We start from the raw sequence: 25,981 nt of genomic DNA on the forward strand, positions 1-25,981 counted from the left end.
CCACTGCCAAGCAGGGAGCGCCCCTCCAGTGGTGCCCACCAGTGGTGTTCTCCTTGAACACGGCATCAGCCTGCTCAGCCAGAGCCAGGGCCTGCTCCAAGTGGACCAGCGCAGCAAGCATCACGTGGCGCTGCAACTCAATTGGCGAAATGGCTCGAAGGAACGCCTGGAGCGCTATCTCCTGGCGGGCCTCCTCCGAGAGTAGTAGGGTAATCCTGGCGAGCTAAGTAGGCCACATCTGCAGCAACCGGCTCCAGTGGCTCTCCCGCCAGGCGGCGGAATTGGGCCAACCTTGCCCACAGCAGTCCCGGAGCCTCCCCTCTCCTTCCAAAACACCTCCAGAGGGCTGATGCCAACACCGCGAGTTGTATCGTTAGTCCCCGGGTACATCCAGCAGCGCCTGGCAGGCCTTCTCCTCCAGGACCACGGCAAGGTGGCCTGCCCGCCATCTCCATCTGAGAGCAGCCGTCATCTAGAACTGGGCCTCAAAAAGTTGCAATGGAACCTCCCCATTATATCGGCTCGATCGCACCGGCGGGGTGGCGGGCTAGACCCAGCTGGGCTGGCGTCTCCTTCCCGCCTGGTGCGTTGGCCGAGTCTGGCATCTCCTTCCGCCACATGGACTGAGGCAACATGGGAAAAGATTCCTCCTCTGCCAAGTAGGCCACTGTTGGGTAGCCCTGATAAGGGCTGTGGCCACCGGTGGTGCTGAGGGGCCGTTCCAGCCACTGGCGGCTGCTGCTCGCCCCCAAAAGGCACTTTTGCTGGGGGAACCCTGTTTTTCCGGGTCCGACATCAATGGCATCCTCCCGCTTCTGACACCAATGTAATATTGTCGAGTTTGGCGTGGACGGACACATACCCAGCACTCCCGGGTGGCAGTTGGATACAAGTATATCAGGGGTGCGAAACAAGGGAACTATTTACAAGAATCCGGACAATCTCACCAAACTGTACACCCGTTTTTCAGTGGGTCAGCTGCACTGGTCAGCGGCTTTCCTAGTCCCCGCCCTGACCACTACTACTCTCATCCTTCCCCTCGCTGCGTACCCCAGCCGGGTGCTCTTTGGCCGCAGCTCCAGGCGAATGCTCTACAATACTGTATATTAATTTAAAGCTTTCTTTTTTGTGATTATCTGTATTTATTTGTGAAAAGAAAATCAAATTCTTAAAAATCGAAATAGGAGATTTAATGATAGGTGTTTGTGTCCCCACGTGTTGCCTTATTTTTTCTCCGTAAACCGTATTCGCTCCAATAATATTAACCCCTTACCTTGTGCATATAGCGCAATTCAGTGATCAACAAGACATGTTCCTCTTCACAAATACTTAGTTACAGCTGTTATATTATAGGATATCCATAACTGTGATTATTAGTCAGAAGAATCGACTCAATGGAGTAGATTTTAGTCTTTCTTTGTTAGTACATATCCATACTACGTTGGGCGCCCCCTTCGTCCCTATCGGCTCTTGTGCTTTGACATACTGTATGTTGTGAATAAAGTTTACTAGATTGAATTTACTCACTGCTGAATAAAAAAAAGATGGGAGTTGGGAGGAAGCTAGTGTGTTTCCGAAATAGAATTGTTTTCAAATTATTTTATTAACATTCTTTTTACTTCTTTATCTGTTTTTATATTTTTAAAATGGAGTCTTCCGTGTTTTCCGAAGATATGAACGAACCGAAGAAGATCTCCATAGTGGGGTCTGAGCTGGTGGAGAACTACACGGTATGTAACATAAAACATTAACTACATTCCACTGCTTACAAGCTGATAATCGTAATGTCTGCAACACTTCTCTGGTTTGTTTCTCCTGTTGTGGTGTACTGTATGTTGTTCTTGTTGTGGTAGTGCTACGTTGCGAAATTTATTTTGCAAGTGGTGGACTCTGCATTAGGTTTCACGGACTTGCATTTCTACGTTATATTGGTTGGTGTCACGGACTAAATTGGTTTTATAAGGGTTAAACCAGTAAGGTTCTAACAAAAAGTATAAAAAGAGGACAGGTATACATTAGATTATGTTTTAACTGTGACGCCTGTTACTCTTTATGACCGACTTCCTCAACCGAATCTGAAGGACTGTTTCATCTTCTTTAAAAGCCAGTTAGGTCCCCTTTTCGGGCCATAAAGGCCCATGGGGGAATGGGGGGGCAAGGGCCACCATTTTTCTTAACCATCCGACACTGGAAGTGGAGGTGATGTGGTCAGCATCACGTTCCGGCCGGCCTATTACCTCCAGAAGGCTTAACCCCTGTTACTCTTTTGTAAAGCAGGCTGAGTGGGCTTGGGAGGTGTCTGGAAGGAATTAGAGCAAGCTACGTCGCCTGCCCCTACCCTGGATTTTCTAGCCCATGCCGTCTGAGCTACCACGGCTGTATATTCACTATTGCAGAACATTATTCGCCATTTGAGTCTACAAGCCGTGCTATGTTGGCAAAATGCTATACTGAAGCTGTAAGGAAGTGGGAGCCAGCGTACGTCACTGCTGGAGAGCTGGAACCACAGCGCTGTGAAATGGTTGCTGCATTTTCAGTGTGTGCATGAGATCGGCTATGAATTTGCGTAGTTCGCAATTCTAATTTCATTGTTCAAAAATGAGTAATTATTAGCGCACATTGTGGCGCTTCTGACAATTTTTGTAATCATGCAGTAGAGAAGCATGATTGCTTGCTTCTGTTGGAACTTTGCCTCCACTCAAAGCTGAATAATAGACACAGTAAAACAGTTTTTCCATTTTATTTTTAATTCTGAGAAGTTTTCTTTTCACTGAGCCTGTTACTGATAGGTAGGATTTCACCACAAGAATTAAGATAAGATCACTTTATAAGCCATATACAATTTCTTGCATTAGGAATTTGTCTTTTTCACATACCCCAGCTTGCTCTCCATGAGAGAAGCTTGGGGTCAGAGCACAGCCATTGTACAGTGCCCCTGGAGCAGTTGGGGTTAAGGGCCTTGCTCAGGGGCCCTACAGAGTACGATTCCTCTGCGAGCTGCGGGATTTGAACCGGCAACCTTTCCAACTACAGGCACAGATCCTTAGCCACAGCACCACTGCTCCGCCTTTAGCTTCTGATATTAAAAAATGAAGCTTGCATAATCTCCTGTGTGGGAGTTCAGAATAGCTCTTTGTGGAATCTCATATTTACAAGGATGACCGTGAATAACTATGCTAAGAACCAGATCTCTTATCTCAATTCATGTACTGTGTGAATGAGTGTGGAAAATGCAGTGTCACTATGTGTCAGTAATGTACAGACCTCTTATGTACCAATACTTTGTAGCACCCCCATTTTGGATGGATGGGTGTAAATTTGTGAGTTTTGCAGGTTCTGAAATTATTTCTGTTTTGTTATTTTAACCTAATCTGAGACTGAACAGTCAAAACATCTTTCATTTCTGCTTTTCCATGTAGTTTTCTACTTTTCAACCTTTAATTGTGACTTAGGTCATGATGCTGTTCTGATACTGTTTTACTGAATGAAATCAATGAAAACCACCAGTCTTATAGTTCTGTACAGTATGATTAATGAGTATATGTCACTTTTTAATTGTGCTTTTAAAGCAATGAGCAAAACAGAAATTCAAACCACAGGCACAATTCATTGCTTTATGATGTTCACACAGAACTCCTGGAGCATTATCATAAACAGGCTAATAGGTAGCCAGTCTTATTAAATCCTATTAAATTCTGATATTATATTCTGATCCAAAAGCTGTTTTAAAGGTATAAGTCTTATTTAAAAATAATTGTTTTAAAGGAAATTAGTTTATTTTTAATTTAAAAGTGTGCTGTAAATGCAAAAAAGTAAACTGAAATTACTACTCTTTTAAAAACAATGTTTTGCGGTGGCTAGCTAGCTGTGGCTGGATTTCATTGCTGTGCTCATATTTTTTGCAAACGATGAATTACATCACTGGTGGTATCACAAGATACTGTAATTTGTTAATGAGGTAAGAGTCAAGTCTGTAACATCCAGCACATGCTGCTGTCTTAAAATTGCTGTGCACTGGCTCCTGCAGCTATTTCCTGATATATGGTTTGTTGGAATTCTGAATTGCCATTTATATTTATTTGTTATCTCTGAAATTTATTGTGGGCTGTTTTCAGGTTTACATAATTGAGGTGAAGGTTGGGGACCACCAGTGGACACTCAAGCACCGCTATAGTGATTTTCATGATCTACACGAAAAGGTGAACCTTCCATAGTACTGTAATACTCTGCTATACATTATGTACTTTAATTTTCATCTGCCAGGTATTTGCCCCACTTTCAATTTTCCTCAGATTTTTGGTATCATCTGCAAACTAAACCAAGTTGCTAATTGTACCATAATCTATAGTATTAATATAAATCAGGAAAAGCAGTCCTGGTCTTAATACAGATCACTGTTTTACTCTGCTAATTACATCATCTCAATCAATTGGAGTATTTGCCCAATACTCTATTAAATGTTTTTTGTCCAACAATTTCCCCAATATTTACTTACAACAAAATTGGGGGAGAGCAGTTAAATAAAGTATACATGAGCAGTATGTAACACATACCTCACATTTAGATATGTCATGTGAGTTTTTCTTCTCTGTCACAGCTCTATTGATAATATATCAGACAATACTTGAATACAAGTCTATGTGTTTCAGAGGCCTGTGTCCTACACAGAAACCCAGAATATTTGTCCTGAAATACTATGCAAAGCCTTATCATACCAAAATCAGGGCTAAATCTCCTATTTTGGTACAAGGATGCCTAAAAGTGAATGGGAATCAGTCTTTATTTTAAAAATGCATCACTAAATTAGAAGGTAACCTTTTTGACTGAGAATTCCACTAAACAGTAAATTAGATTTTCTTAAATAGGATGCTCTCTAAAACATGGTCTCCAAGACTGGTCATGGGGCGGTGCAGTGGCTCTGTGACTAAGGATCTGCGCCTGTGGCTGGAAGTTTGCCATTGTGAATGTTATTTATTTTATGGCCAATACATGGATCCTTGGTTGTAACATTATTTTATGTACTGTACATGAATATCTTTTAACATTTGGTATTTTTTTAGCTTACTGCAGAAAAGAAGATAGACAAGAATCTGCTTCCGCCTAAGAAGATCATTGGTAAAAATTCTAAAACTTTGGTGGAGAAGAGGCAGAAAGAGCTTGAGGCCTATCTACAGACTCTGCTGCTCAAGTTCCCTGTGGTTGCTCCAAAAGTCTTATCCTGTTTTCTTCATTTCCACTTATATGTAAGTTTGCTTAGTTCTACTATTCAGTTGCATATTCAAGTTGCAATTGCAATGTAATGAAAGAAGCTGGCACACCTACAAACAGCAAAAACAAGGACACCCACCTTATTTGTCTGTGCTGTCGAAAGTAGTGTTTGTGCTGCTTTCGTTCCTTAAAAGAAGCATCTATTTTTTCAGGGATGTGATGTCAGTCCCCCCCATAACGGTACTGAAGAACCAAACTGGTCTCATTCATTTGTGCTCTCTCTGTGCTGGTTTGTGCTGTTGAAAGTAGCATCTGAGGTGCTCACATTCCTGAGATATAGTGCCTCCTTTTTCGGGGAGTGACATGACTCTCGTTGCAGTTGTAGGAATCTGAGTGATGTCACAATAGCAATACCAATAGCAGTGAACTTGGCTGCTGAATAAGTCTCCAGCTCCGTACTAAAAATGTTTTTAGTTGCAATGAACCCAAAGTAACTTCCCACTAAAGAACTGAACTAAGTACAGCTCTTGCTGTAGACTAAGTAATTTAATACCATAGGAAGCACAACACTGGATTGCATGGGAATCCAAATGTTGCAGCAGTAGCTTTTTACTAAAATAATATAATTAATAATAATGGCTTACACTTACACTTATATAGCGCTTTTCTGGACACTCCACTCAAAGCACTTTAAAGGTAATGGGGACTCCCCTCCACCGCCACCATCAATGTGCAGCATCCACCTGGATGATGCGATGGCAGCCACAGTGCGCCAGAACACTCACCACACATCAGCTATCAGTGGGGAGGAGAGCAGAGTAATGAAGCCAATTCATAGATGGGGATTATTAGGAGGCCATGATTGGTAAGGGCCAGTGGGAAACTTGGCCAGTGGTTACACCCCTACTCTTTTCGAGAAGCGCCCTGGGATTTTTAATGACCACAGTGAGTCAGGACCTCAGTTTTACGTCTCATCCGAAGAACGGCGCCTGTTTACAGTATAGTGTCCCCATCACTATACTGGGGCATTAGGACCCACATGGACTGCAGGGTGAGCGCCCCCTGCTGGCCGGAACAGGGCCATGTAATATGATTATTATAATATGATAATCATTAATATGTAATGATTTTAAGCGTCTATTACTGTGAAATGTAATATTCAACTAATATTGCATTCCAACCAGAATGCAGTAGGCGTATGCCTTATCGTTTAGCCATGAATGAAGCTGTCAATAGTATTAAACCTACTAATGCATGTAAAGCCTGTAGTAAACAGCAATTATGAAATGTATATTTGGATAAACATTCTGGAGAAGGTTGCACACTAAAATCTACACAAATAGAAGTAAAAGTGACATGTGACTGGTAATTCTTAGAGGGCAGCAGGAACAGTGTGTTATTTTATGTAGTTAAATGTAAAGCTACATAAAAAAATAGATCCCTTGGATCAAACTTGAGTCTTCATTAGTTTGACCAATGGAAAATCTGGGTCATTATTAAAACTGGAAAGAGACAGCTAGTCCGAAGCATCAAGCTCAACAGACATAAATTGGGAAACACCTTCAGATCAGGTTCAACAAATCTAGCACATGAAAGTGCATGAGGTTTACATTTATAGTATTTTGTACACATAAATGTAGCCTAAGCCTGTTGTAAAAAATGAATTGCCAATGTGTTCTCTTAAGCATCTAACATGTCTCAGTCTGTCTCTTTTATTAATGAAAATGAAGGCCACTGTGATGTGTCTACTTATTTCAAGGTGCATTGAAATTGAGAAAATGTTGTATAGCTAGTTATGTGCCTTATCTGAAATATTTTAACATACATATTCTAAATGATTTTCCAATTCACGGTTACAGGGGAGCATTCCAGTAAGGAAAGGGCACATAGCACGGTACACCCTTGATGGGACACCAATCCATTGCAGGGTAGACACACAGACACAAACATGGACATGCACACTTTTAAACCTGGGGGAGTTTCCTTGCAGCCAGTTAACCTACCATTATGTTTTTGGACTGTAGGAGTAAACCAGAGCACCTGGAGGAAATCCACGTGAACATGGGGAGAACGTTAAAACTCCACATATATAACACCCAGGTTCATAACTGAACCATGGGTCCCAGCAGTGCAAGGAAGCAATGCTCACTACTGCTTTACCTGTGCTGCCCATACATTTATTTATTAAACAATAACATTAAATTACTTTGAACATTCCATTTAAATACGTCAATATATACAGTATATTAATGGTGGTGCACATTTTAGCTTACTGGTTTGAATTCAAGGAGGTATACATCCACTAAAGGAAATAGATCCAGCGAGCAAATCTACATACAGTACATTACAGTCTTCTTTTTGGGCTCTAGGGCAACTAAAGGTGAACATTTTGAAAGTGGGTGGTGGCTTTCTGTACTCACTGTGTAGAGTGCTCTGCAAGGAGAAAGCAGGTCCTTTAATGACCTTCGAGTTCAATGCGTTTAGAAAGGAGGTCTGTGAGAGCAAAAATCACTTCAAAGTATCACTTCCTGCCACCTTGACCTGAAATTTCCTCATGCCATGGGAAGGAATGAAAGATGGGGACAACAGGCCACTGCCACCATTACAAGACCCTGGGATCAGGATGTACTGTATAGGAGGACTGAATTTATTTCCCTGCAGCTCTTCTTTAAAGAGCCCTGCCACAACATTCTACTTTTTCATAATGTTGTTGAACATCTTAGTTCTGTTACATTAGATACTCGCATGTAAAAATAATTTTAGTTAATATCCCACCTAAATCTGTATATATTTGTCTGTTCTTTACAGGAAATCAATGGAATCACAGCAGCACTGGCAGAAGAGCTATTTCACAAAGGTAAGGTGTTTAAAAATGATAAAAACTCTGGTTGTTGATGCTACAGAATATTGTCAGTATCCAAATTCGCAATGTGCTGTATAAAGAAAACAATTTCCTATAATAATTAATAATAATTCTTTACACTTACACTGATGATACTCCCCTCCACCACCACCAATGTGTAGCACCCACCTGGATGATGCGACGGCGGCCAAAGTGCGCCAGTACGCTCACCACACATCAGCTCTCAGTGGGGAGAAGAACAGAGTGATGAAGTCAGTTCATAGTTAAGGATTATTAGGAGGTTTAATTGGTAAAGGCCACGGGAAGTTTGGCCAGAACACCAGGGTAATATCCCTACAGTTACATTATAATTGTCCTGCCTTAGTTTTGTTGTAGGAAGGATAGCTTAACTGCCAAACATGAACAAATAATGACCTGCTGAGTGTTCGTCCCCAGGAGAACAGCTGCTTGCAGCAGGACAGGTTTTCCTTCTGCGGCCCATGCAGTTATATGCCATCACTCAGCAGCTGAGACTGGCCAAACCTACATGTGCTAATGGAGACGCCAAGGCTGACCTTGGGCATATACTGGATTTTACATGCAGACTCAAATATCTGAAGGTATTCTTAACTGCTTTTTAACTGTAGTTCAGTGATAACTGAAAATGTGGTTACCAAAAGTAATTACTGCAGTATCCGCAGTGTACAATTTGTGTAAGATCAAGTTTTTTAAAAGTATTAAAAATATTCTATTATTTTCTGTAAGGCCATGTTTCCTTTTAAAAATCTGTCAGTTCACAAACATTCCTTCCTTTTTTTCATGCTCTTAGATCCCAGGCTCTAGAGGCACTGTGGGTACTAGCAACATTCAGGAGCACCTTCTCCCATTTGACTTATCAGTGTTTAAATCATTGCTTCACATAGAGGTAGGAAAAAACTTTATTCTGTTTAAGAAATCGGTACAAGAAAGGATGCTCCATTCTAACAGAAATGTTATTTTTTAACATATATTTTACCGTAATTCTTATGTCCCTTACTCTTATCATATGTTATTCATTGTAGATTGCCCACTGTGATTTCAAACAGATAAATGGACTTCCATCTTTAAAACAGACCTTGGCTACAATGAGTATTCATTACTCAGCATCATCAATGAAGGTTGGTCTTTAGATTTGTTTACCAACAAATACTTGAAAATAACAGGTACAGATGCAGCCATTCAAAGTGCGCGGTACAGACACGTACCGCAGGTAATTGGCTGCGGTATCGCGTATCATGACACAAGATGACGCGGTTCGTGATTGGTTGACCGACAGGGGCACTCGTGGTCCGTTGGTCTGTCGTAGAAAGACTTACTGTAAACGTCTTTACTGTGCCCGTTGTAGATATTGAATTTTACCACTGAAGGGAAATCTTAGTAGCTGAGCATAAAAAGAATAGGAGCATACTGAAACGCGTGTGAAGGCCATAAACGATATTAACTTTGGAACATAAACATACAGTATATAGCTGGTCTTGGTACTTTAAAGAAAAAAATACACACCAGTATTCCATTTCTCCCTAAACATTTTAAGCTTCGAAGTCTTTAACTAACGTTATACCGGAGTCAACAAGCATACTTTTAGAATTTGATTAAAAGGGAATATAATATGGAATCGCGTATCTAAAGAATTTAATAAGGGTATGATTATATTCGTGTACTGCGACAGGGCTGTGTAAGGCTGTTTCGCCTCCCTGTGAATGCGAGTTGTCTTGTAGCCTACTGGCTAAACATTTATATTGATTTAAATTGTGTTCTGATTTAAATCGCAAACACGTGTTTAATTATGTGTTTTTTAATCATAATCAGGCTAATGCATTTCTACATTTTCTGTATGAACCAGCTTAGAGGTTCATACAGAAAGACAGCTTGTGTTTAAATTGAGTGTAAGGTAATTTATGCTTCTAAAGTCATGGTCAGCATTTATTATTGTACTGTGCTGTAAACTTTTTCTGCGCCTAGTCACATTATTTTATAGCGTTTTTATTACGTTATTAAATCCGGTGGCGCTGTGTGTTAGTTTCCTGACTCCTATGTCACATGGTCTGTGATTGAATCCCATGGAACTATGACTTTATTTTTTAACAAACATTTCTTTGAAAAAATGAAATGTTTCCCTTGGTCAGAGATTAAATAAAACCTCACTCGCACCAAACAAATTTATATTTCTAAATATCACGACATGATCGAATTTAAGTCTTTTTAATAACAATGAATAGTCACCTATGCATTACAAAATATACATTTATATTGATTTGAATCGCGTTTTGATTTAAATCGTAAACGCGTGTTTAAATATATGTGTTTAAAGGCGATATACTGTATAAAAGCGCTGATTCCTATGGAGTGTGTTCCGCCGGGGATTCAAAAAAATTATTTAAATAGGCTGATAAAGCTTAGGCTACTGTAACTGTATTCTAGCCTGTATTACAACAGAACATTGGACAATGCAACGTAAATTGCAAAAATGCACTTGGAATCTGTCCAAGCCCTCCTACAAAAATTATTTAAACTGCGACACTGATCATTCATCTCTAAATAAACTTTATTTTATATAGCGTTTTAAGCGAATAGGTAATTAGATTGCTCATAAACCTAATTGCTTTTTCTACATAAACACAGCGTGATTGCTCTCTGAAAATGCTTTTCCTTTATATTTACAGTTGGCTCAGATTTCAACTATAGATCATATTATTATAAACTTCTTTGGAAAAATGTATTTTATGTAAACCATGTTTGCTATTAATTCATTTAGGGCTAAAATACGTTAATTGTCTTCCAATCGAGTCGAGTTGACATTGGAAGCTTGCCACACCCGGACTGTTAAACCAACGCATTAGCACGTCAAAGCCCATTGAGGGTATTGAGCCAGTATTGGCTTTAGTATTCCCCCCCTCTCCCCTCAATTCAATTCAATTCAAGGTGTTTTATTTGCATGACAGATGGGTACAAGCAGTGTTGGGTATGTATATTGTAACGCTTACTGCCGACAGGCACTGTGTAAGAGCCGGCATACCAGAGCAGCTGCGTTTATAACTTAGTTTTTAAAATTAGTCAAGCAATATGAAGCATCTCCTTTTACTTTTAAGTCCCTTAAATACATCGAGCACAGCTTTCTCACCACTTAAGATTGCTTTTGATACCATCCTTACAAGGGAAATCTTCTGCCCCTTATGCAAAACCAAACCCTCCTCCCATCCCAGTTTACCCTCTTTATCATCCTCAAAATCTACCTCGATTTTCAACTTAAAGCATTACTGCTTACTGGGTTTTTGAGGGAGAGGTGTCTTTCGCTGGAAATCTCGCCTGCCTCCACTACTCAACCCCTCTCTCCCGGAGTGCTGGCTGTGACGAATTAAACTGGTCTCACAGGTATTCAAAGTAGGAAGTACAGTGTTAAGTGGTAGCTGGGCTACTCCCTCAATAGAATCGCTTTAAGATGCCAATACGTTGGTTTAACAGTACGCTGGGCAAACGTTCCGAGGTCAAATTCTTCCAGCACGGGGTTACCTTTAAAGCGGAGACGATGGCACCGAAATTTTTTGGCGCGCCTTCTCTTTAAAGCCCTGGCCAAATATGAAGACAGTACGTACAGTTATAATTCAAACTGAATTAAAAACTACACATCCCAGTTACCATGGTGGTGCTTGTGATCATTGCGTTTAACCAACGAAACAGGGCGAAAAATCAGTCACATGACTTTGGGGCAGCGTTTCGAAAGCTTAACCTATCAGCAACAAAGCGAAATTTACACGATAGGCTACCTCAAACTGTCAGTTACACGACTGTGTATGTCGCTTAAGCCACTCCTATTTGGCATTTTAGTTATGGAGGCGAGAAGACCCCCCCCCCCACCCCCCTCTCTGGGTGTCTGATTTGCCGCCATCTTTAACTGTTCGGTGTCCGAACCGGAGTAGAAACGCGTACGAAATAAAGTTAATCCCAACTACAAAACATATTTTTGTGGTAAGAGGGCGCAAAACATCAGTATTTACTGCTATTAATTACTGTACGATTTATAGTTGAAATCTGAGCCTAGATATAAAGTTAGATATAAAGTTAAAATCTCGACAAAGCAATGTAGGAAATACAGAGAAAATAAATCCTTTCTGACAACTAAAATCAGTTTCGATCAAGGTCTCTAAAACGAACAAGAAAAAGAGGATTTTCGGAGGGCAATTACGCTGTGTTTATATAGAATAACTGATTTATAATCTAATTTCTTGTTCGTTTAAAACAGTGAAACATGAAACAGAGTGAGGAATCAGAAAATTAGCATGCATAAAAAACAGCAATTCTGTCAATGAGCCCTAAATGAATTAATAGCAACCATGGTTTCATGGAGGGCTTCTCAGATAGTTGGGCATTCAGGTAGATTGCCAGGTAAAAGGATTTGTAAAGATACTTTGTTAAAGCAAGTCAGTTAAAGACATACATTTCTATATTTATGTCTTTATTTAGTGGTTTCATTAGTGACAAAGGCTAAACTTTCTTGGAAAAATGTATTTTATGTGTTGCGGAAAAAACTGACTTGCTTTAACAAAGTTTGTTTACAAATCCTTTCACCTGGCAATCTACCTGAATGCCCAACTATCTGAGAAGCCTTCCATGAAACCATGGTGAAACCATGAATGGCTGCATCTGTATTTTTATTTGTGAAATTGCTGATTAGTTACCAGCCTGGCTTTAATGTTACATTCCTCAAACCAGCATAAGGTAGATGGGAACTCCTCATTAGTGGGAGAATTAGGAATGAAACCATCACTTTAGATTGATGATCACACAATGATTATTTCAGGAGGTACTTGTCCCAGAAGCATTGGAATTTGCACAGTGGGAAGCTGAGGGAGTTGCATCAGGCAGCCCAGTCACTGCCATTATACCAACCTGGAAAACCCTGACAACACTTGACATGAGTCATAATCGGATATCTTGCATTGATGAGTCTGTGGTGAGCAGTATGCCTTGTTCTAGTATTTCACTGGAGTTGATCCATGACATTGGCACATTTTCTGCAAATTAAATGTTTGATGTGTCATTTTTGTAAGTTATTACTGATGGAAATGATTATTTGGAGATATTTTCCTTTTGTAAGTGTGCTAATTCTATTTATTTTCTTAAAATCTAAGCATTATTATGCCATTTTTATTATTTTAGAATCAAACTAGTCTAAAGATTGTGTATGTTCTCTAAATAATTTATAGGTTCTTAGGCTTCATTATGTATAACATTGCTTATTTTTCAGAAATCGATACCAAAAGTTGAATTCCTTGATATAAGTCACAATGAGCTGTCTGTGGTTGGGAATCTGCAGGTAAACCTTTTACTTATTTCACTTTTTAATAATAATAATTAATAATTGCTTACACTTATATAGCGCTTTTCTGCACACTCCACTCAAATCGCTTTACAGGTAATGGGGACTCCCCTCCAATGTGCAGCACCCACCTGGATGATGCGACGGCAGCCATAGTGCGCCAGAACGCTCGCCACACATCAGCAATCAGTGGGGAGGAGAGCAGAGAGTAATGAAGCCAGTTTATAGATGGGGATTATTAGGAGGCCATTATTGGTAAGGGCCAATGGGAAATTTGGCCAGGACACCGGGGTTACACCCCTACTCTTTTCGAGAAAAGCGCCCTGGGAATTTTAATGACCACAGAGAGCCAGGACCTCGGTTTTACATCTCATCCGAAGGACGGCACCTGTTTACAGTATAGTGTCCCCCTCACTATACATGGGCATTAGGACCCACATGGACCCCCTGCTGGCCCCACTAACACCTCTTCCAGCAGCAACCTTAGTTTTTCCCAGGAGGTCTCACACCAGTTATTAAATCTTGATAACAGAATAGATTCATTATTTCATTAGATGGTATAGAATTTTTTTTACCAATTTTTTAATTAAGTACAAAACTTTGAACTTTGTGAAAGTATTGTAAGTCGCCATGTTCTCATAAACCCTCGTTTTGCCACTGACAAGAGCGAGAGTTCCCACAAACTGTGAAGTGATGCGGCCCCTTCCTGCTCACTAGTCATTGTAAAGTATGTGATCTACGAGTGAATATGTACAAGTTGTGCAGCAGACTTCACCACAGAAATGTTCCTACATGATCTGCATGGATACAAGCAGCTGCAAGCAAACACAAGCAGTATTTGTTGGCAAAACTGTCTCGAAGTTGACAGCAATATTTCTTTGTATAAATATTTCTATTATAATTTTTTGTTTTATCTAGAAATTGTGTTGCCTCGTTCTGAATTGCAGAATATGTCACTGTGCGTACCTGGAAATTTCATATATTTTGTGATGTAAATTGGAGGTTTTACAAGTAACTATGTACATTTTACTTTTATTGTGGTTTGAAATGCAGAGATTAATGCTGATTCTAACCCCGAAATATAAAAATAGTGTTGCAGTTCCCTTTTAAGAAAAGAGTAATCTTAAAATATTTTTTCTTTTTTCAAAACATTGTAGAATCTCTTATACAAAAGAGTCCTTACCTTTTGCTGTTAAAGTTCTGTTGAAAACAGCAAAATGGTTGTGCATACACAATATTATAAATAAGAGCATCTATTGTTTAACTATTTAATCTATTACATCCAAGATCATTGGAGAAAACTATCTAATGGTTATTATTGGTTTCATTACAGCACTTGTATAACCTGATTCACCTGGATCTGTCTTATAATAAGATTGCAGTGCTAGAAGGTGTTCACACCAAGGTGGGGAACATTAAAACTCTTAATCTGGCAGGCAATCTAATAGAGGACCTGTCTGGTCTAAATAAACTGTACTCTCTTGTCAACCTGGACTTAAGCAACAACAAGCTGGCTCAGGTAATGTATTGTTTTCCTCAGATGTCAATGTTTATTTGCCCATTTCAACAGTTTTTGGGTGAAGTGTTGTGAGAATATTGGCAGCTAGCGAATGTAGACTTCTCATGCTTTCAAAGTGGCAATTAGTAATGTATTATTTTAAGAAAACCGTGAAACACTAATCAGCAGCCTGTCTGTGAAGTTATGTATGGGCCTACTTAATATAATAAATTAATATACTTAATATAATATAAAACAAGTATTTTAAGTGAGTATTTTCTTTGATAAATTCCTTCTTCTTATTTCACCCGTACCTATTTTTACTAATTTTCTTTTTATGAAAATCCTATGCATGCTACAAAGCATGTGAATTTTTACCAACATTTCGAATAACAAAAGCAAACTTCAAAATTACAAAGAAGCAATCCAAAAAAAATTACAAAACCACCAATTGTAGAGAGTGAAGAAGAAGGTGTCACACAACTTTTTTCACATTGAGCGTACGTATTGCATTGCACTAACTAGTGTGGGTGAGAGCTAGCACAGAGCCTACAGAGTGGCACGATAGACGTGATACAGCTGAGTGCGCTCTTACTTTTCATATAAGACAATTGGTGGTTTAGACTGTATTATGGACTCTAAAGGTGTTAAGAAAATGAAAATTGGGAGTGTGTGTGTAATTTCAAAAGAAGAGTAAAATAAAAAGAGGTATGGTTGTAATTGAAAATACAAAGGAACAAGTAATAGGTTTATTCCATGCTGAAAAAAAGAAGAAAGAGAACACAACGTTTCGGCCGTGGAGCCTTCAGCATTTTAAGTGGTTTTAAAGAGTGTCCTTCAGGTTCTATCAGCTAAAGTAGAGACTTTTATTTGTATCATTCATTTTTTTGTTTCCAAGTTTGGCACTGGTCATTCTCAAATAGTGTGCACCTATACATTTTATTTAGCTCTGTAGGTACTTTTGTTTATTCCTAGTGTGCACTTCATGATTTCCAACATTCATTTTCCATGTTTTGGGTGGCACAATGGTTTAATGACTAGCTTTGCGGCTTCACAGCTGTGGGTTTGATTGTTTGTATGTTCTCCACATGTTTGCGTATGTTTCCTCTGAATGCTTAGGTTTCCTCCCATTATCCAAAGACATACTTGTAGGTTAATAGGCTTCAAGGAAAATTGGCCCTGTTGTGAGTGTGTATGCTTGTGTCTGTGTGTGCCCTGCAATGGACTGATGTCCCATCCAGGATGTATTTTGCTTTGCACCCATTGCTTGCCAAGATAGGCTCTGGCTTTCCTACTACCCTCAATTTGATAAACTTGTTTATCCTGTTGCCTCAGTACTGTTTTGTGATTCATCTTAATGTTTTCTTTTTGTTGTGCATGATATTAAAATATTTCAGCTTCATGAAATTAAAAATATAGGGAGCTTACCATGTTTGGAAAAGCTGTCACTCCTCAACAACCCTTTGAGTATAATTCCAGATTACAGAACCAAGGTTCTGGCACAGTTTTGGGACCGGGCTTCTGAGGTATGTAAACTAATATCACCTTTATCTTGCCTTTGTTGTTCAAGCAGATTATGTGTTGAAATTGTAGAATTTTAGCTTTTGGTTTCCTCCCTTGTCTTCCTTTAAACTTTCTATCTGCACAAAAATAGTATTTTTTTAAATGAAGAAATGTTGTTTATTTCTTTACAGCTTAATCTCATTTCTATATTTTAATAGTTAATAGTAATTCAGTAAATGATACCTTCAGTGCTTATAAATAAACGGAATTGTTGCTACACAATTCAAACTATACTGATTGAATAGTATTGCACTATTTTACATGCGTCTAGTCACCTAGCAAGCCCCTTAATGCTCTCTGTGCTCATTCTGAGCCACAGGCTTTATAAGCAGAATGGGACATAATCTCGGAAGACAGCATCTAGAACCTGGTCAAAAGCATGTGCAATGGTTGATTCCGTGTATTGCATCCAATGGTGGCTGCTCACACAGGGAGTTTTTGGAAGAATAAATGCTCAAATGTTGTAGTGCTTAATATGAGTAATTAGCAATACATAGAAGTTGAAGTTTCCATCTGTGTTTACACTAGGTATGCTTGGACAGCATTGTGACAACAGAGAAAGAGCTTGACACTATAGAGGTGTTGAAAGCCATTCAAAAAGCCAAAGCTGCAAAAGACAGAATGTCCAACAATGAAAAAAAGGTAGGATATTTATAAGATGAACAGTTTTAATTATATGGATGAATTTGCTGTTTGTATTTACATTTGTACTTGGTTTGTACTTGTCCTTCGGAGGAGACGTAAAACCGAGGTCCTGACACTGGTCATTAAAAATCCCAGGGTATCTCTCGAAAAGAGTAAGGGTGTAACCCCACATCCTGGCCAAATTTCCCACTGGCCCTTACCAATCATGGCCTCCTAATAATCCCCATCTATGAATTGGCTTCATTACTCTGCTCTTCTCCCCACTGATAGCTGATGTGTGGTGAGCGTTCTGGCGCATTATGGCTGCCATCGCATCATCCTGGTGGGTGCTGCACATTGGTAGTGGTGGAGGGGAGTCCCCATTACCTGTAAAGCGCTTTGAGTGGTGTGTCCAGAAAATCGGTATATAAGTGTAAGCAATTATTATTATTATTCTTATTATTATTACATTTTTGTACAGTGTATGTTTTCTGTGCATGCATATTTTCTGAATCTTCTTTGCTTCAACAAAGACCCTTACTATTTTTTTCAGTTTCAAGATACTTTCCTTTCTTTTATTAATTGTCCAGTTGATGATTAAGTATCAATTCAGGGCCCTAGAGGGCAGTTGTCAGCAGGGTTTCATTCTGTCTCCACTAAGAACATTTTACTGTACATAAGCCCCTTATTGTCTTAATTTGACCAGCTACTTCAGGTTTACTTCACCTGGAGGGGCACTGGACCTATGGGACCAGGATTGCACACCCTTGATTTAATATGTCAATTCTTTTGAAATGTATAATATAATATGAAAACACCAGTGTTTTATACTCAGAAAACAGCTGGGAAAATTGAAATTTTGTTTAAAACCAAATGTAACTTGGCTAGTAGCGGTTTTGTATTTTGAGGTCCACAACAAAAGGGTTTGTTACATGCTTTGTAATAAATAATGGACAACACTCTCTGTATATTAAACAAATTACTTCGGTATTATATTCTGATTTTTCACTTAGTGTTTCAAGCCATGATATATCTGCATCATTAATAGTAAGGTATCCTTCTGTAAAAAGGTCAAATTGCTGCATCTGTTGTAACGCCTCATCACATATATATAATACAAACTTTAAGTAATTTTTAAAGTTAATTCCTTCAGTCTCCCCTTTAGAAAATATTGCAAGTAACCAGTTGTTTTCTTAATGTATCCTGTGATTACTGATGAATTCTTTATGGGAGAATTTTGGGATTCTTTATGGTGTCCTAACCGAGTGATCAGGACTGAAGTAGTAGCTTTAGTGCAGAGGGATTTAATACAAGTTAGTATGACAATATTTATTAGAAACGGTACCAATCCTACTAGTACATATTGCATCAGTGTGCCCTCCCATGACCTGAATACAGAATTCAGCCAGCTCACTATCCCCCAATCATCTGGGTTGTATTTATGATACTTTTGTCTTTCATAATACATATGGTGTGCTAGGTCTGTAATGTGCTCGGCACATGTTCCTCCTTGAGCTGCTAACAAATAGTTTAGAGCCAGCCTATTCTGTATGACTACCATTCTTAAGGCTACCATTTAATCATTTACTGCCTTAAGTCAGTCTGAAGTCTCGTTAGCTAATTTTTCCAATGAGGCAGCCATGGTAATGACTTCCCTTGCTAATTTGCCAGTACCATACCAAGGGAACGCTATAGCAAAGAAACGTTCTGTCTCGGTAATAGCCCTAGGATATATTCTGGAGTGATTTTGAGAGAATGGGCCGTGTGTCTGTATTCGCTCATGTGGTACTCCAAAGCCTAAATAACTCCCCTTCCAATTAGTGGGTAGCCAATGGTATACACACCCATCATGAACTCTTGTTAAAGTCTCGAGTCAGCTGGTAAAAAAGATCCAAGAATGTATTAACATCATGCTCTCCAGTGTCCATGCTGTGCTGTGCATTAGGTCCCCCCTAGTTACACTTATTAAGCACAGCAATATCAACAGTTCATCAATCTCCTGCAGGTTGCGGTGTGCGTCGAGAATGTGAATCCACCAGTCCCGTCCTTCTATTCGAACTGCTGAATCGGTAGTCAAGAGCACTTGGAAGGAGCCCTCCCAACGCGGTTGTAGTGTCTGAGATGGGATATTGTTTATCCTAATGCACTCTCCTGGAATCAGGTTGTGTCCTCTTTCGGCGGGCGGTCCCCAGGCTTCCGACACCTGCTTCCTGGCACCTAGTACTGCTTCTTTCAGGCAATGGCAATACTGCAGCAAACAATCAGTTAATAGACTCAAAGACCATTTGGATAAGTCTGGTGTGTCTGGTAGCCTCATGGGACATCCAGTGAACACCTCAAAAGGACTTAAACCGATAGAGCGGTTCGTCCCTGCCCTGATACTGCACAACACAGGTGTCAGCACATCCACCCATTGAATTTCCTCCTGAGTGATAGCGCGTGAGCTTATTTTTCAGAGTTCTGTTCATCCGTTCAACAGTTCCAGCTGTTTGGGGATGGTGAGGACAGTGCAGGTCCCCCCTAATACCCCATAGTTCTGCCACAGCTTGACACACTTTTCCGGTGAAGTGTGTTCCCTTGCGTATGTGGCAAAGCCAACTACTGCACAATTGTGAACCATTTGCATCTCCTCAGGGTGTCCCACAAAGTGTATATGCCTCGCAACAAAGGGTATCAATGACTTTGGGCATGCCAACCGGCCAGTCTTTTTGGCACCGCCACAAACCATTTTCCCCCCAAACTTATGTTTCTCTCCAACCATGCCCATTTTTCCTCTTTTGGGGATTTCTTTCTAAAGCTCTTTAATTGAGCTCTGCTGAAAGGCCAATGATCTCAAATATATCTCTGACTTCTGATCGGGCCACCCGTATTTCATGGCAGCTTACCTGGCTGCCGGGTCTGCTAAAGCATTTCCCGTGGCCACCGAGGTGTCTTCTTTGTTATGACCTTTACATTTTACCACAGCTATTTGTTTTGGAAGAGACAGAGTTTCCAATAACTCTGACACTAGCTTAGCGTTTTTGACCAGAGTCCCGGTAGCTGTAAGGAAGTCCCTGTTTTTCCATAATTTCCCAAAGTCATGACAGACTCCAAAAACATACCATGAGTCTGTATAAATAGTTACAATTAGATCTTTCGCATATTTTCAGGCTTCTATGAGCGCCTTGAACTTGGCCTGCTGGGCCCGATTATTCCTAGCTTGTACAGCCTGGCAGGTCGCCTGCACAGCCCTTAAACATGGCCCCCGCTCCTTAGCCACTGCATCAAGGGGTTCTGAATAACCCACCAGGCAATGCCTGCCTCCATGCTCCTGCCCCAGCGCAGCAGCCCAGAACCTATTTCTATCATTTACATACAGACATAAAAACACAATTGATCCGTCTGAGGGAATCCATCCCATGGCCATTTCCTGCAAAGAGCTTGTTTCACATCCTTAAAAGCGGTTTCTGCTGCAGGGGTAAGGCAGTTTTGTCTTGCACTACCCCCCCTTAAGCAAGTCCTTCACCAGTTAAGCATGTTCTGAGAAGGAATCCATTCAGGCTCTGTTAAATTTACACAGACCCAGAAATCATCGCAATTCCTTCACAATCTTTGGTACTAGAAACTCTCGAATAGCTTCAATGAGTTCTGTTTTCCCTTTACTAATCTTTCATCTCGGATAGATCACAGTTTCCAAAAAGATTTGTGTTTTATAACTGGCATAATGTCCTTTCTTTGTCAGAAGATCTAATACTTGAAGTAGCTCTGCCTTATGGATTCCCTCATCAGGGGAAACAATCAGAATATCATCAACAGGTGTCCCCCACCCACATTGGAAAATGTTATATCACACCTTTTGCCGTTTTAGTCGCTAAACAAGACAATTGTGCTCTTGTGTCCCACAATAGGGGAACCTGGACACCGTTTACTGCAAAATGTAAGGTTAGTTCTTTTGTATTTAAATCCTGCGATAAGTTTAGGGAGGCTACCAGGGGGCTTCCTAGTAAATCTATTATTTCATGCAAGGCTCTCTTTTCAGCTTCTGACAGGTCCTTTAACTGTGAAATCAAGCCTTTTTCTTACAATTTCTCCAGAAACACCCTGGTTTTTTATAGTAATTGCACATCGACTTATTTGATAACTTATCCTGCTTGATTTGGCTCCCCTCGCCCTGCCAACCAGTGGGGGCTCTCCCCATCTGAAACCGGTTACTTGAGCATACACTCCATTTTCCTCGCTTCTCTATTCAAACATATTCTATTCCTGTCATTCTCCGTAATATCAGGAAAGTGCAAATGTAGCGTCTTAGCTATATCTGGTTTAAGCCTATTCAGATAAATCTGTTTTATTACTACAGATGTATCTTCATTAACCTCTTCATTGTTTGCTAAGAGTATTTAAACCACAGTGTAACAAACCTTTCTATGAAATCTGACACATCCTCTCTCTCTTTCTGTTGACATGCTGTAACTTTCTTTCAGTCTGTCCTGGGTGGGTAGTATTCTTGTCCCATTCTGTTTTTTCAATAATATTTTTGTCAGGCTCTTAGATGTTTCCCTAAAACAAGACCCGTTTCTGTTTGTTTGTTGTTATTCCAGTGTTCATACACCATCTGATAATCTATATTTATTTTTTTTGTTTTTCTTCGCATTCACCAAGTTTTTTTATTTATGACATCCAGTTAGAGACCTCTACTAATTTGTCCTCACACGACACATTCTGTCTAACGTTTGCATCCCACGTGTGCCATGCGAGCTCTCAAGCGAGGCAAGCCTTCTGGCTAAACTGAACCACAGGAACTAAGTTCTTATCCTTAGCTTAACAAACCGATTTACCATCCCCGGCTCCCCTGCAAGTACAGTCCAAGGATACAACACCCGAGACCACAGCTGACAAGGAAGAACACAGTATATAGCAATTACTTTTCTTATCTACGCCTAACTTCGATGCAAAAGCATCCAGGTGCACCAGGTGCCTCAGTCCTGGGTTTACCGCTCAGACCATGCGGAATGCTATCAAGACAATTCCTCTATCTCGACCTGATCTACAATATTGTTATTGCCTAGGACTTTCCAGATGTTTACACACACACACCTCAGCTCTTTACATTCTTTTGTACTCACTGCAGTTCAGGAAATTCCGTTCGAAGCAGTGGAGAGGAGAAGGAACTTTTATAAAGAGTAGTCCTTACCTCTTCAAAGAAGTGGCACCTTGCTTTTCCCCTCCACTGCTCAATTGGAGTTCCATCACTGAGAGTACCCTGCTCACGGCATCAAAATTGTTGTGCCAAACAAAGAGCATCAGCCGAGAGTTTGTGTGTTGAAAGTCGTCTTTATTTCATATGCATATGGGAGTCTTGCTCTTGTACACAAGACTCCAAAGACAATGCTTGCAGTGCTCTTTTATATAGGGAAACAAAAAATACAAGATACTCTACCGCATGACTCTCTACTTGCATTGTGGCTATATATGGTCATTCTGTAAAACTGACCAGTACATACGTTTTCTTTACTTTACAGATTTTGTTTCAAATGTACTGTTTTTATTCAAAAACATTTATAAGCAAACTGAGTACTTAACACTAAAGAGGTTGATTAACAGCCAAACCTGCAAAGATACAGAAACATAAAATGTTACTTCCTGTGAGCATTCAGCCCCCTAAGTCAATACTTTGTACAAGCACATTTAGCAAGGATTACTGTCTTTTACTGCCAGCTTTGCCCATTTGTTTTGCCGAAATTCCTCCAAACAATCCCCAAAATTGCTTTGTTGCAGATAGTTAATGGGTTTTCAATTCAAGATAATCTGCTGCTCCTGCCGGTATGCATGTCAGTTTAGATTGTGCTTACTGGGTGATGGGTTGTGTTGGGTAACACTTTAACACTTTATTGTATTTAGACCAGGGAATACAGAGTGAATTTGTTAATATTGCCTTGTATTTGGCAGCAACAAATACAAAATTACTCATGCAGTATATTTAAAGAAGAAAACACGTCACTTAACACAAAAATGTGAGGTTTCTTCTGTGGGATGTTTGAACTGATGATAAACCGGACTATGAATCTGCCGCTGGGTATTTTCTTCAGTTCTGTTAGATGTTGTTAAATGTAATGTAATGTGTAATGTGTGATGACTGAGGTGGAACGTCAGAGCATCAGGTACACTTTTGAAGAAATATGAAGTGGTTGTTATTGACAAGCCTGTCTCAGTCACTGGACTTGAATCAAATTGATGTGCTGTGGACAAATGAGCAAGAACAGTAATGAGGCATTTGGCGCTGAAGGGTTTGGAAAACGAAGTCCCAAAATGCAGCATGCAATCTACCTGTTTGTTTGTTTTTGTTCTACACCAAATATTGTCTACATTGAAAAAAAAATAAGGGAAGGTTGAAAATACTTTAATGTTCATGTATTTTAGTAGAAAAACCTGAAAATTGTTTTTTATTTATATATCTAATGCAAGAAGAGAATTTCTAAAAATATACTTTGATTATTATTTATCCTTAACTGATCTATAAGGTAGTGAGAAGTTGGTTTGTGAGAAAGGGTTTCAGTCTGGAAATCGGGAGTGTGAGACCCACAGAGAGGGACTGTGCTTTCTTACAGGCCTATGTGACTAGGTGAGTGAGGCTTGAAAAATACAGCTTAGACTGTACTGAAGGTTGTAAGAGGTCCCGGACAGGTGTGGTAGCTCGTTTTCCAGACTCAGTGGAGATAAAGTGCACTGCAGAAGAACAGGATTTGCCAGCAGAACCTGGCCTGACTGGAGGCATTAGTACCTGGAGAATTGGGGCATTGCTTGCCAAGGTAGTAATGTACGTTCTCCCCACAACTGAGAGAGAGAACAGTCTTGATAGCACAGGCTAAACCAATGTACTGCCTTGGTTGATTGTAGAGAGCATCACTATCCAAACAGGATCAGCCAGGAAAGTTAGTTTTGGTGAAGATCCAATGAAACTGTATAGCGGGCCACTTCAGGCTTCCGTTACAGATAGCCTATGCCCTATGTAAGTTTAAAATCCAACATAGGCTTATTAGTTCAATGTTAACAATAACCTGAGAGAAATACACTCACCCAGTAGACTACTTGATTAATGAGAGCTATGCAGCTGATCATCTCTTTTTGCGAAAGCATCAAAATCCGTTGATAGCTGTGTTGTGGCAATCCGTAATACACAGCTCAAGTGGTGGTCACTCAGTTGTGATCTGTGACATGATATGTTGATGTTCATCAAGATGAATGTTTGCTCACACACATAAGTAGATCCGAATAAAACCAGTATATTTTGTGCTGCTTGTCAAATACAGGGAAACGGACTTGTTCAGTGATCCATAGAATTCATCCAGCTTTTCAGAATAAAACTTTCCTTCAGAGTTACATCACTCTGCAGATAGATCAGTTCCAGCTGCAATTCTAGTGCTGCCGTCTCATAGTTGAAAGTCAGGGGACACAGAGACCTCTCAATTTGATCAAAGTCAGAAATTAATGGGAAAATTCTCCATGCAAGTCTGTGAGGGACTTTTTGTTTATTAGTGCTTGAGCATGTGACACGTCTAGTGTCCCTGGAGTGGGGAAATATGCGAACAGGTGGCTGATTTATCTGTTTTGAGAACGAGGTGAGCTTAGCTCTGACTGGGTTCACATTTGAATACAATTCTGGAATAAAGACATCTTTTCCATGCAGTTTTACGTTAAGCTCATTCAAGTGAGTGAAAATGTCCACAGTGAACGCAAAGTCACAGAGCTAGTCTGAATCTCTGAGCTTGGGGAAATCCACGGCTTTTCCCAGGTTCTCCAAAAAGGAGTCGATCTCCCCTCTCAGCTCCCACACTTACTTGAATACTTTTCCCAAGCTGAGCCAAACGAACATTTGAATGATAGAGTAAGTCATGGTGATCTGAGTCAATATCTTAAAGAAAATGAATTAACTGATGATGATGATTAAGTCCCCTCACACTTATGAAGTTCACAAGTTTCATATATCAGTACTGTAACGCATATGGCCGCCATTGCAGGTTGTTTGAGCCGGCTTACCAGCGCAGTGACGTCACCTCCCTTCCCGTGAATAGCAGGGACCGCAGCCATCGGGCTGAAGGGAGATTTCCCTTTAGCTCAACTGGCTGGGTCCCTGTTGAGTGATGCTGGAGGCCTGGGTTCGAGTCCCCAGCGGTGGGGGGGCCGACCTGAGGTGGCAGCGGCGAGGGTGCATACCCACGTGAACCCGAGAGTGCTACTGTAGTTGCATGTAATTGAATAAAACTTTTTTTTGGCTAACTCACAAGCCAAGTCTTCACCGATTACCTCGAGCCGACGGGTAACTGTTCTGCGTGATACTTATTTGCTCAAATTTGCACTTGTTCTCTGGACAAAATATCTGTGAGTTCTATCATACACTCTTCAAAAACTCCCTTTCAGAGAATGGCTTGCTTTGTTTAGCAATTTTATATGCAAGCAGGTAACTTGCTTTTGTGCTGGCCTCTTGGATGGGAGAAGGGCGGAAAAATGCATTTTGCTGAGGCTTTAAACTAGCGGCTAGTTTGGAAGCTCTATTGGACTGCTCCTCGTATGACAGATTGCTAGCATAGTTGGCATGTTTGTTAGAAAAATGCCCACTGAGATTGTATTCTTTGAGCACTGCAACACTTTCCTTACAAATTAAACATTAGCCTTTTTCCAACCTCTGTGGAAAAGCATTTTGCAGTCCATTCTATGTTGAACACTCTGCATTTGCTGTCAACTTTCCGCTTCTTCAATCCGCTCATTTTGACACCGGGTCCATCACATATTATGCACCCATTTGTTGAGAGGGTCTCTGTGCAATTCGTACACACCTTTCTTGCAAAGAGTGCAGTATTTTACAAGGTGGACATTTAGAACTGGTTTGAACTGGATTGGGCACAAGGGCTACTAT

At 40.2% G+C, this 25,981-nt stretch overlaps 1 protein-coding gene across 12 annotated transcripts in view; it reads left to right on the plus strand.

The window, feature by feature from the left end:
* The first annotated feature begins 1,513 nt into the window (after positions 1-1,513).
* nisch (nischarin) overlaps positions 1,514-25,981 on the plus strand; it is a 39,413-nt gene continuing 14,945 nt past the window's right edge. For 4 of the 12 annotated variants that reach the window (XM_015347215.2, XM_015347216.2, XM_015347218.2 and 1 more), the window contains exons 1-12: positions 1,517-1,730; positions 4,116-4,199; positions 5,061-5,243; positions 8,017-8,065; positions 8,507-8,670; positions 8,880-8,975; positions 9,112-9,207; positions 12,888-13,040; positions 13,335-13,403; positions 14,740-14,925; positions 16,302-16,430; positions 16,996-17,109. In XM_015347215.2, coding sequence (XP_015202701.1) covers positions 1,647-1,730; positions 4,116-4,199; positions 5,061-5,243; positions 8,017-8,065; positions 8,507-8,670; positions 8,880-8,975; positions 9,112-9,207; positions 12,888-13,040; positions 13,335-13,403; positions 14,740-14,925; positions 16,302-16,430; positions 16,996-17,109 — 1,407 coding nt within the window. In that variant the 5' untranslated portion in view covers positions 1,517-1,646. Of the gene's footprint in view, positions 1,731-4,115; positions 4,200-5,060; positions 5,244-8,016; positions 8,066-8,506; positions 8,671-8,879; positions 8,976-9,111; positions 9,208-12,887; positions 13,041-13,334; positions 13,404-14,739; positions 14,926-16,301; positions 16,431-16,995; positions 17,110-19,096; positions 21,013-25,981 lie in introns of those variants that run through there. The other 8 variants (XM_015347221.2, XM_015347225.2, XM_015347222.2 and 5 more) reach the window with 6 other exon arrangements.

The sequence above is a fragment of the Lepisosteus oculatus genome, chromosome 4 (assembly GCF_040954835.1).
Source record: "Lepisosteus oculatus isolate fLepOcu1 chromosome 4, fLepOcu1.hap2, whole genome shotgun sequence".
NCBI lineage: Eukaryota > Metazoa > Chordata > Actinopteri > Semionotiformes > Lepisosteidae > Lepisosteus > Lepisosteus oculatus.